The sequence below is a fragment of the Setaria italica genome, chromosome VIII (assembly GCF_000263155.2).
Source record: "Setaria italica strain Yugu1 chromosome VIII, Setaria_italica_v2.0, whole genome shotgun sequence".
NCBI lineage: Eukaryota > Viridiplantae > Streptophyta > Magnoliopsida > Poales > Poaceae > Setaria > Setaria italica.
Window position 1 is genome coordinate 39,798,233 of NC_028457.1, and position 13,350 is coordinate 39,811,582.

The window sequence follows — 13,350 nt, forward strand, 5'->3', positions numbered from 1 at the left end:
GGGCTGTGGCAAGAGGCAAAGGACAATTGTCAACTACAAAACTCGTATCAGCAATAAAACTCATGGTTTATCAACAATTTGGCAGATTTTTATCATCAATTTCGAGTGCCCGTTTCGTCATCGTAGTTAATTAAGTGATTAAGTGAATCACTGCTTTTGTGCTTGTCACTGTTGGGTGTGCCGACGCCCAATCCATTTTGTCCCCCTCTCTTCACCTTCCTCGCCTGCGGGCAGTGGTGGAGCCAGGAATTTTAGAGAGTCTAGACGAGATAATACGCCGAGCTAACAATGGCAAGCAATGCACATGAGTATATTATATAACATACATATAATATTAGGAAACCAGGATAGATTCAAATTAAGATATTAAAATGATTTTTCAGTACACAATTTCAAGACTTAGATGATTCACGCATACATAAATATTTCTATCACGTGTTTACTGTCAATGGCCTTGTATGCTTGCAGGTGTTTAAATGTATTAATGTATTATATCAGCTCTGCACATGCCAAGCTTATTTTTTCATCTCAAGAGCTAGGAATGGATATTGTGGGCAGCGTCATCGGCAAGCTCGGCGAGCTGCTCCATGAGGAGTACAAGCTACAGAAGGGCCTGCCTGAGGAAATCAAGTCTCTGAAACATGGGCTCGAGAGTGCGCAGACGGCTCTCAGCAACGTGGGCGAGGTGCTACCAGAGCAGCTGGATCCACAGGTCCGGCTCTGGGCTAGCAAGGTCAGGGAGGCGTCCTACGACGTGGAGGACATCGACACCTTCCTCATCGAGGTGGCTGACCCATCTGAGGAGAAGGATGGCCTGCTCAAACGTCTCCACAAGTATATTGCCGACTTGTTGAACAGGAGCAAGGCGCGCCACACCATCGCCGTCGCCATCGAGGACACGAAGAAGCGGCTCCAGGAGCTAGCTGACCACCGTAGCCGGGGAGCCTGGGTAACGGCCCAGGGTGGCCGGGCCTTGGCTCCGCCACTGCCCGCGGGATGGCTCCTCTTTCTTTCGAGAAATACGTAGGAGAGCTGCATATCATTATATTACGAAGAAGTTTAAAAAGATACAACGCGAACCTTTTCCGGGTACCGCACACGGTTTGAGTTACAATAAGGATTTACATTTATGAAACGACAACAACTGATCATCAGGCAAAGACTACCCCAACGCTGCCTCGCTCGCTGCCAGCGTTGCTACTGAACGCGGCCAAGGGACCACGAACCCTGCTCCTACCGCACACCAAAGGGCGGCGTCCTCCAGAATTTCCTTCATCAGTTGCCCATGATTCTTATCTGCTCCTCTCTGGTAAACGCGGTCGTTCCGTTCAGGCAATTTGGTTTCTTGCACACACGTACACCATTGCCGCTCTAGAGTCCAATGCCACCGTGTGCAGGCACTGGTAGAGAACTCGGTATTAGTTCCGAATGGTAGGGCGCAAATCTTCCGAAAAACTATTTGGGATGAAGCAATCGAGACAAAAGGAGGTTTTTTTATCCCGGGTCCCTCAACCGGGACTAAAGACATCCTTTAGTCCCGGTTTGTAAAACCAACCGAGACTAAAGAGGCTGCCACGCCAAGCGTGGGACAGGCTCCTTTAATCCTGGTTTGTTTTACCAACCGGGATTAAAGATCGGCCCTTTACTCCTGGTTGGTTTTTCCAACCGGGACTAAAGTCCTGCTTGAATTCAGGCACGCGCCACTTTAGTTAGGCTGCATGGCGCCTATAATTTCATGCATCACGTATACGTATCCCTTTGATTAACCTTTAGTAGTTGAGCCTTTTTTTATAATGAAATCAAACTAGTATTTATACAATTACTATATATATACAATTCTTAGTGTATATATATACAATTCTTAGCATACTATATATATACAAATATTAGCGTATGTATTATATACACAAATCAAACTATATATCTCTATGATCTTCCCGTCGAGGTGTTGCTCGGAAAGTCTAATTTTCATCCATCGTAATAAAATTCTCCTTGTGGATTTATCACCTCGTCCACCGGGAATCCAATGAGACCTTCACATATTACCGCTACTCACATATTGCCGCTACTCTTTCCTTCCTCAAAAGTCCTTGTTGAATATTCATCATCTGTAATTTGGATACATGTGAATTTTACACGAACAATTAAATATAAGGAGCTACAAAATAATTAACTATTAATAGTTTTATTTTACGTACATCATATCCATGCGGCGTCATCTTGATGGTCTTTGGTCCCATAAAACTGTGCATGTGCTCACAGACATAGTAGCCACATAGATTATTCACGGGTTCCTGTCTTAAGTACTTCAGTGGAAAAAAAATAAGTTATGAAATATTCGTGCTATAGAGTGTACAAAATTTGTAGACTTCATACTACCAGGAAGTCTATTCTCCATGTAAGTTTTTCTTTGTATGGACCTTTATTATGTGTCTTGATGAATTTTGTCCATGCTCTGCGGATTAAAATAATGAATGATACAATGTTAGGTGAAAATTTAGGAAACAAACTTTTGCATAAAGATAAAGGTCAAGAATTATTACAAGCCTAGCATGTCTTGCATGTCTTGGTAATCTACAAGTGCTCTCCTCAAGGAATCAAAGATGGTTACGTGGCTTATATCAGGCTCAACTATAATGAGGATCCAATGGAAACTGCATACATAAATATTCATATATATTAGATCGAGCTAACTAACATTAATCAGGTAAAGAAAAAAATAAAAATAGATGGTATACACACACTTACTTGAAGTTGTATGAAAGTAGTATAAAATCCTTATATTTTTGTATGTATAGGGAATTGTATATTGTCCTCAACGTTTTCTCTGGCTGATCCCATTTATGTTTTTGGTTAACTACGGATGGATCCATGAAGCCAACATGGAGGTACGCTTCATGTCGGCACGTCTGAATTAGCATCCTATACATAAAATAGAATACGAAGTTAATTAGTACGGCGACGCACGCACAAAAAATATTGATATGAGCCAAAATTTACATGTACATAAACGAACGCTTACAGAAACTAGACGCTGATCAGAGAGACATCCAGGGTATCATGATGGTACACTTCGTATATATCCTTAAATTGTAGCCACAGGGCTTTCTTGCCTTCACCGTAAAAGTCTATCGGTTTTACCTTAAGGCCAAGCATCTTGCTCTCGTCGGTGGACAATTTCATGTACCATTTATGGAATTTGTACATCTTTGTTGATAGCTTCTTTACCGACTCAGGGCTTACTAGAGGCTTGACTAGCTCAAAGGTCCATTTTAGTGCAGGTGGCAGCTCATCTTGCCCTAGGCATTCATCAAGCCCCATCCTTGTTTCTTTCATGAATCTCAATGCTTTTATTTGCTGATCCAAGGGCATTACTACTATCTTTTTAGCTATTTTTTCTGTTAGATGCCCGAGGTCAGAGACAACAGCACTAAAAGATGACTTCAGTTTCCTTTTTTTCTTCTCATCAGCCTTGACTAACGCCCGTTCGTAGTTCGATAGTGGTGGTCTACTCCTCTTGGCTTCTTCTCTTGGCTTCTTCTTGCTTTCTGATAATTTTTTAATTTCTTTTTGACTTACTGGGGGTGGCTCCATCTCCCTTGCTTTTTTTTATTCGGCCCTTTGCATGAACCACTCTCTGGCTTTTGCTTGGGCTTCGGCCCAGCGTTCCGCTTGAGTCTTTGCCTCCCTAAGTTCATGAGGAGTCATTTCAGGCTCCTTTGTTTTCTTATTTCTCTATCTTGGCTTAGGAGGCAGTGGTCGTAACTTCTTAAATGGTGCCGCAGGTTCCTTCCTCAGGTCTGCTCTTAGTCCCGGTGACGGTGATCTGGGAGGGGTGTTGTCGTCGTCGTCGTCATCGCTCCAACCACCAGTATATGGTGGAGATGGAGACCTTGATCGAGCAGGTTCTAGTGGAGATGATGGTCTTGATGTTTGAGGAGATGGTTTTTGCTGGGGATTTGCGAGGAGCGGTCTTGAGCTTTGAGGAGATGCCTCCAAGTCAGGGATGATGATGTAGTGTTTGCGCCATATAATGACACCGTGAAGCGCTTCTCCTAGTGTTGTTGTTCTGTCGTGTAGTAGGATGTCGAGCTCTAGGCCTTCATATTTGCTATTAGCGATCTGCTCTAGGCCGACGCTGGCATAGCCAAGTGGAATCTCCAAGCCATGACTTGTCTACCCTGGCAGGATTGGTAAGGCACTCCTGTACGCCACTTGTACATATAGAAGAAATGGAGACAAGCTATTAAACTCTGATCCCAAGGCATGGATTGATGGATTGAGATTGCCGATCGGTGCATAAATATTATGTATAAGTATACCTTAATGCTGAGGTTGCTGACCAGTGTATGCAGCTCAGATGTGGTGCGATTTGTAATGGCATCCACAGGGAACCGTTGCACATCCACGGGTAATCTTGGCGTTTGTGGATCAGGGAGCCTTGTGGACTCACAACTTCTCTCAAGGTGTTGAGAAGGGCTAGCAACTGCATCGGCCATTCGACAACTGACTTCCTCCTGCATTCTTACTTCCACGGAATGCACTTTGGCTTATATCATGTGCCGCCAGCTCTCATCCTCTTGTTCCTTTCTTCGCTTCTCGCTTCTGTACGTGTTCAAGTTCCCTCGAAATGCGAACTTCCATGGAACAAACCTAAACCCTCGGGTACGTCCTGGGTGTTCGGGATTCCCAAGGGCCAATGTGAGCTCATCATTCTCTCGGTACACCTTCAACCTCCCAGCCTTAACAGCTTCAATGTTCTTGACAAGCCTTTCATCCTTCTCACATAATGTTTCAATGAAGGTCAGTGTCCCATCCTCTTCACTCAGGGAGCCTCTATGAGCGTAATACCAATTTTTCAATCGATCGGGCCAGTCAAAAGTTACTAGTACGATACCTCGAACGATCAAGCCATGTTCCATCTCCTTCCATTTGGGAATTGCTTTGCCATAACCACCTTGCCCTAGGCGATGGTGGTACTCCTTATGACCAGCATTCCCTGTGTTGGTCATGACCTTTTTCATACCGTCATCGCTCCTCTTGTATTGTACAAATGCCTCCCAGTGGTCCCTCAAGTTTGGACACATAGTAAAATCCGGAGTTTGTTCCTCCTTAAGGTACTTTGCATCTAGCATCTTCTTGAATGTCTAGAATTGTGTGGCCATCTTTTTCAGCATGCACACTTTCACATCATTTTCATTATATCCATCGGGAAATGTGAAATGTCTCTTGATATTTTCCCACAGCATATTCTTTTCTGTATACTACACTGTGTATGGATTTTTTTCCCTTCCATTCCCTGATGCTGATGGGCACTTTGTCCCTTACGATTGCCCCGATTTGACTCACGTACTTTGTTGCCGCTTCTTCGGGAGCAACCAACATGCCCTTTTCTGTGACTTCCATGATGACAAGGTTCATACTATCCTTCACCTTGGAAGGACCTCAGGGCTTCTGACGGTTCATCGATACAGAGGGCTAACAGTTCAAGTTTCATTAATTAGTACATAGTAATAATGAATTAGACATCATAGATGGGGTAAAACATTGGAAATATGATATATATATACCTCGCCAGAACCTTCCGTGACGGCAAAGCTTTGCTGGGGATCGGGCTCTTCATTGCCATCGCCGGAACCTGCTTGCACCATGACAACATTTCGCTGGCTACTCTCTTCATCGGTGTATGTTATGGGACGGTTGGAGCCACTACCATCACTAGAAATAATCCGCTCCATCTGATACACATCATCGTTTGCCATCTAAACTACTTTAAACATACATGAAATCATAGTTACATGTATGTTAAAGGGATATACATTAAATCATAGATCAATCATGAAAAAATTCTAAGCATTTCTAGTAATTTGTAAGAATTTCTACCAAATTTGTACAAATTTGTACTAATTTTCGAAGCATTTCTACTAAATCATAGTAACTAAATAATAATAGTACATGTATACAAAATTTTACTAAGAATTTATACTAAATAATAATAGCAAATTTCCTATTAATTTCTATTGACTACCTAACAAAAAATAAAAAAAGGTCCTTGCTTTCGTGCGTGCAGTTCCGAGGGTCGGAGGTTATTATGCAAGCGGAGACGAGCCGGGCCATGCCGGGATGAGTTGGCCGGGGCGCCGGAGATGGATGGCGGGGGCGACGGCCGGGACTTGCTTCTGAGGCGGTGATGAGGACGGCGATGACAAGGGAGGCGGCGATGAGGCGGCGACGGGGACGGAAGCCATGGCGACGCGGATGGCTACGATGGGGGAGGCGGCGACGGGATGCGCGGTGGCGACCGGGACGGAGGCTGCGGTGACGGGGATGGTGAGGCAGCGTTGGGGACAGAGGCCGCGGCAACGGGGACAGAGGAGGCCGGCGAAGAGGGCGGTGACGGGACGTGGCGACGGAGGAGGCCGACGATGAGGGAGGCGAAACGGGCGGGACTTGGACAATGAGAGTGAAAATTTCACTGAGTGTTGGGCGCGGGAAGGTAGAAGATGGCTGTTAATTTTATACAGGACCCCCCCTTTTATGCCTGTTCATAACTAAAACGGGGATTAAAGGACCTTTTATCCCAGTTAGAATTAGCAACCGGGATAAAAGGCCCCCCTCTTTTATCCCGGTTTATACTCACTCGAGATAAAAGGCCCCTCTTTTTATCCCGGTTGCCCCTCTTTTATCCTAGTTTATGCTCACCCGAGATAAAAGGCCCCCATTTATCCCGGCTAAAAACTGGAACAGGGATAAATGGGTACTTTCAGGCGGGAACCGAAAAGTACCCTTTTATCCCAGTTCCAATTCGAAAACGGGATAAAGGGGGGCCTTCTCCCATTTTTTATCTCCCACCTCGTTGCTAGAAATGGATTTTATTTATATTTTCACCGGATTTCAGGAAGCAAAAAATAAAAAATTTACATATTTTAAACATGCAAAAATATATTAAATTAGCAAGTTTGTTTACAATAAGTTTGAATGAGTCATAAATTCTATACTATTTCTTTTTGCTTCTATAATTATTTTAGTTCATCACTATCAGCAAGAAATTATTCAATTAAATAATTTCAACGTGCGAAAATTTCAATTGATGTATGTGGTTAACATTATTCATATTGATCGAATAGATGCAGTTTAGGGTGTGACTCATGTCAGCCCAGACTCCACTTAATTCCACTTTCCAATGTTATTCTTGGCACTGCAAATGCAGTATAGGATGTGACTCATGTCAGCCCAGACTCTACTTAATTCCACTTTCCAATGTTATTCTTGGCAATGCAAATGCAGTTTAGGATGTGACTCATATCAGCCCAGGCACCACTTAATTCCACTTTCAAATCTTATTCTTGGCACTGCAAATGCAGTTTAGGATGTGACTCATGTCAGCCCAGGCTCCACTAAATTCCACTTTCCAAGGCAAATCAACTTATCACATGGTAGTATCTTTGAAACATGTTTAGGGCACAACACATTACGTTTATCATCTTCTGCACAACAACAAATGTGACCTTTGGAAGATAGCCCTCCTCTTCCAACAGAGGTACCTTTCTACAGCTACCAGCATCAAGGTTTGCAATGAATTTTTTCTAACTTCAAAGTTAGGAGGAATGTTATTCTTATTTCAATTAAGTAGAAAATTAAGTAGAAATTTCTTGTAAGGATAAGACAACACAAATTTTGTAAGGATAAGACAACACAAATTATTATCTTTTGCATAATAACAAATTTGACCTTGGAGTTCCTACTTGCCATGAGAGATCATGACAGCTTCTGTAGATTCCTTGTCGTCCTTCAGTGAATGAGGTAAAAAAATCTCATATACTACCAAATTACCAGAAACATATATCCATTAAACTGTCTTTCCGTTCGAAAGAGATATGAGTGCATTTGCATTTAGTTGGTGCCTCGCTTAGTGAAGATGTTTCATGATTCATTTGGTTGATGCCTTGTCTCATAGAACTTCTATGCAAAGTTAAGGGTGTTTCCTGTTTATTCTCTAATGATAAGATAAATTTTATAAGGATACGACAACACAAATTTTGTAAGGATAAGACAACACAAATCTTAGAGAGAATCACTTCTGATAATAATTCAAATACATAAGAAAAAGTAAGTACTTAAGTTCATACAACATTACTTGTCTTAGAGAGAAGTTCAATTACATAAGACAAATGTTACATCCATGGATCCCACTGGCCTAGTCTGGCTCACTTATGAAGATATAGACCATAACTGATATCCCCAATTTTAAAGTTTAGAACGTCATCAATATAAGTTAAAGCATGAACTAGTGCACTCTCTAGCGATTTGTACTGATATCCATTTGGACAACCATAAATCTCAAATAATGGTGTGTTCGTCGCTTCAGATGCCTTGTAGAAAGAGATCTTAGTCTAGCACATGAAATCTCTATTGCGTGTCGGTAATCCAACGTTGTGTCTATATCCCAACATTTTCACAACTTGCTCCAGAATCGCTTCAAAACTTATAGCTGCAAAGGTTCGATTATAGACATCCTAAAAGAAGAGAATAACATTATCATGAAATTTAAAAGATGTAATATAATTAAAAATAAAAGGATGATTAGATCCATACCATGTCATGTATATTCAGATTACATAGCCTCTCAGTAGTCGTAATCGCACTATTGATTCCCTGCTCAAGCGCTTTTATTTTAAAATACGAGTAGTGCGGCACCCTGTAACCATGACGCTTTAGCTTTTGCAGGCATGCTGCCACAGCGACCATTTCATATTCTGTCGTATCTGTGGATGGTTGACCCGATGCGTCAATTGCAACCATCGGCTTGGGATGTACTCTTGGTGCTCCTCGAATGGGTATTTGAAAAGAGATATGCAGGCATCTGACTGGACCAACTACATCTTCTCACACTCTAGGAGTGGTACCACCTAGCTCTGCGACAACTTGTTTAAGCCATCTGATACTGTTGAGAGTCTACATTGTATGTAAGTAGAATTAGGAATTATTCATGTGTAGTACAAAACCAATTGGAAGAAAGAAATAACATTACTATGCTAAGAAGTGCTCCGTTGCTTGGATCACCTTTTGGCACACCTTTTGGCAGGACGATACCAGGAGTAGGGAAGTGAACTCCTACAGGATGTGACACCTCGAGGATAGGTACATTCCTAGATGACATTCCTGCATGATGTGCAAGTTCAACAAATGTACAGATTTCAAAAACCATTTTGAGGGGAGGTTTGGTTCCATTGGCTTATTTTTAGCACCTGTCAAATCGAATATTAAGATATTAATTATAAGTAGTAAACATAAACTATTTACAAAACCCATTACACACATGGAGGCTAAATGGAGAGACGAATCTCTTAAGCCTAATTAGTCCATGATTTGACAATGTGCTGCTATAGTAAACATTTGCTAATGATAGATTAACTAGGATTAATAGATTCGTCTTGTCGTTTAGCCTCCATCTGTGCAATTAGTTTTATAATTAACTCATATTTAGCCCTCCTAATTAGCCCTTCGAATATTCGATGTGACACGGACTAAACTTTAGCTCGAGGAACCAAAAGCTCCTTGAATTTGAAAAGATAAACCGTCTAGACAAGCTAGGGTAGCATCATTATATTCTTAAACCGCTGCAAGGATACATAGTATATATGACACATATGACATACTAATTTTTTCCTCATAATTAATATTGAAATCCTCTCCATTCTACCAATCATATTTACTCTCCATGATCTCACTCACATTGTACCACAAAATCCTCTCCATAATTTCTATGAAACATTATAACAAATAAACTATATATCCATCACCATTCTACACATCAAGCAAACTATCCATCACCATTTTTCTACACATCAAGTAAACTATCCATCACTATTCTACACATCAAGCAAACTATATATCCATCACCATTCTACACATCAAGCAAACTATTCATCACCATTCTACACATCAAGCAAACTATCCATCTCCATACACATCAATCAAACAAATGTTCTTCAATCTCTCTCTGTTTCTAACAAAAAAACTCAATTTTCTCCCTCTCTCTATATATAAAGTATAAAACAAAGCATAACAACAATAAATGAGTGGAGGATGAAGTGGCTAACCTTCACAACACTTTGGATGATCGAAATCCTCATGAAAATGAGGGAAAAAATTGGCAGGACCTCCCCTAGGTTTTCTTCGGCGCCAGGAGGTGAAGCGTCTTTGTGGGGTGGCTCGGGCTGGAGGAGGAAGAAATGCCTCTACCTTGGTTTTAACAGTTGGATGAGTTTTTATCCCGATTTAACATTACAACCGGGAAAAAAAGGACCCCTTTTGAGTTTACTCCCGGTTATAGCCTCCAAACGGGACAAAAGATCTAGCTTTTTGTCCCGGTTGGAATTACAAACCGGGAGTAAACTTTTTGTTTCGATTGGTAACAATAATCGGGACAAAAGGGTGGATGATTTATCCTGGTTGGAGGCTAGAACCGGGACAAAAGGGTGGCACCATCGGCGTCCGGAAACTAGACGTTACAACTGGGACAAAAGGGTGGCCTTTAGCCCCGATTTCAATAAAGAATAGAGAGTAAAGGTGCGCCTAATTCTAGCCTACCGTGGCGCACCCCCTTTTCTCCCGGTCCTACATTAAACCGGGACTAAAGGGGGAGGATCGAAAGTCAGTTCTCTACTAGTGAGGGTGTCCTGACCGGATCGCACATTTAGATCACTGACGTTCCACACCACTATATTTTGATTTGCAGCTTCCATGGAGGGTGGCAACCAACAGAGCTGGAGAGTCTTCCTGCGGCGACCACTAGGTGCTGGAGCGGCCTGCCTCGCTCGTGATCTACGTCTGTGAGGTGAGGTGCCGCCGGGAAGAAATCCCTCAAAGCTGCGAAATGACGCGGCTGCATAGTGTTGGCCAAGAACTTTTCAAAGTCCTTTGCCTGCTCTGCGTCGCCGTCGTTCGTAATTATGGCGAGCTTCTTCATCGTTAAAATCTCACCTTTTTTAGAGGGCCGGATGGCGACGTTCAAAGCTTGCTTGGCTAGGCGGTCGCTTCTTCGTGGCGTCTGCATTGTTGCCGGCGCTGGCCGGCATGCGCGCGGCACCTGCAGAGCCAAGCGCACGGAGTTAAGGAACGCGGCCGCTTTCTCCTTTGCAGCCTTAGCGTCGTCAGTTGAAACCAGTGCGTGTTCCTCCGGCGCTGGTGCACGTTCCTGCACTGGTGGGGCACATACAACTTGCGCGGGTGCTGGTGTAGTTGCTGGCGAGCATGTACCAAGGTCGTGCGGGTCTCGTCATTCAGTTCCGGCTCCTCCCTTGTGCAGCTGCGCTCCCTTCGGTGGTAGGTCCTGACCGTTGGCGTGCGAGGTTCAGTTTGAGCTGTCAGAACCTGCCCGCGCGGAGGAAAATTTGAACCCGCACGCAAACTGAGCTCAAGAGCATTGGATCCTCACCCCGGTTCTCAATGCAACTGCGCTGAGGCAACAGTAGCTCGGGTGCTAGGTCTCCAGTAGGCACCCGTGAGCAGCAGGGGAGCGGAGTACCGTGGCTGGCAAGCGAGGAGCACCGGACAGGGGATGGGCGGGGGCTTGTCACGGGCGTGCCGCAGGCGTGCGTTGCCAGTGCGGGGACAGGAGCATGCACACATCTTCAGGGGCACGGATATTGCGGGTCCCACCTTGCCTGTCTGGTCCAATGATATTTACTTTTAGCAAATGCTGAACATCTTCATTACTTCATTACAGGACCTAGCAATTATGCTTCTCCCTGATGGGGATTCCCTCACTGATTCAAGGTACCCGGAGAGATTTTCTGACTGTGGTGGGTCATCTGGTAGCTGGATGGGTAAACCAAGTGAGCATAGCAGGCGACTCCTCCAACTACTTGCCATTGAGATTGAAACGATATATCTGCATATTGAGTTATCTGAGCAGGAACTCTAGCAAAAGATCAAGCAATTCATGTCAGTCGCACCTACAGGAAATAAAAGAAAAAAAATTCATGTTGTGCAGGCCCGCAAATATTTCTCTTAACTTGCTTCACTTGTTTGATTCCATCTACTGTGTGATTGCTAACTAACTCTTCTAAATTCCAGTACTTTTTTCTCTTAAAGCCATTCTATTTCCAGAAGCTGTGGCTATCATGGATCAACAGGTTCTCGCAACTCTACTTCCATAGTTCCATGTAGAGCGCTCGGCAAGCCTTGCAGCCACCTGTGCGCCAAGTGTGCTTCTGTCTCTAGGACCAGTTCAATATATGCAGTTGAGTAATGGAATGAGAAGCTAGTGTTTCCCAAGGAAAATGATCTGATGTAGTATCATGCATCCCTGAATCTGATGTAATAAACAAGCAGATGAAACATATGGATGTTGCTTTGATAATGTGATGTGGTCTTTTTTAATGGTGCGGTTGTATTGCTTGTGCGGACTAATTTGATATCCTAGAAGTCGGTACTTATATCAATATTGTCAATGTGGTCCAATGTAGATTTTGTAATCATGCTATTAATGTGTTATTTTGCTCGTGCTTTGTTTGCTTCTAGTGAATTTTTACTACAGGAACCATATTAATGCTATATCTTATTTGCTTCCTTTTAACAGAGGAACATGATAGGGGAAGCAACAGCTTTTCTGTTGGAACTTACCATAGCATTTTCTCCAAACCAATGTTAACATTTCTTTTATTTAATTTTGAATGGTTGCCCCCTACCCCTAACATTATTCCTGTACTAAGAGGCATATCTGAATGAATTGTAGGTTTTGGAGATCAACTGACTTACCCTAATGTTGCTTGGGCTATCCTTGTTAACGGTATTCAGTCATTACGACGGCCCTTCTATTGCTCAGTAGCTGTGTGAAAAGGCTGGCTTGTTCTTGCGAGCTCCCGAGGTCAATACCGGCCCGGTTTGGATACACAGTACTAAAGTTTAGTACTACACTCTTAGCACACTTTTAGCACCAGTGCATCCAAACATGTGTGTTAAAAGTGTTGTACTAAAGTCCACCCCTTTTAGGGGGTGTTTGGGAACACCCTGTTAAAGTTTAACACCTGTCACATCGGATGTTCGGATGCTAATTAGGAGTACTAAACATAAGCTAATTACAAAACTAATTGCACAGATGGAGTATAATTCGCGAGACGAATCTATTAAGCCTAATTAGTCCATGATTTGACAATGTGGTGCTACAGTAACCATTTGCTAATGATGGATTAATTAGGCTTAATAGATTCGTCTCGCGAATTAGCACAAGGTTCTGCAATTAGTTTTACACTTGCTCATGTTTAGCCCCTTTATTAGCATCGGAGCATCGGATGTGACACGGGTAAAGTTTAGGATTCTGGTTCAAATTGCCGAAGGGCGGGG

The 13,350-nt window shown here is 43.0% G+C and overlaps 1 protein-coding gene across 1 annotated transcript; it reads left to right on the forward strand.

Annotated features, from left to right (window-relative positions):
* Positions 1–541: 541 nt before the first annotated feature.
* On the forward strand, positions 542–11,929 carry LOC105915012. The gene is made up of 2 exons (XM_012848302.1): positions 542–949; positions 11,732–11,929. The coding sequence occupies exons 1-2, from the start codon at positions 542–544 to the stop codon at positions 11,927–11,929; spliced, it is 606 nt and encodes a 201-aa protein (XP_012703756.1).
* The last annotated feature ends 1,421 nt before the right edge of the window (positions 11,930–13,350 follow it).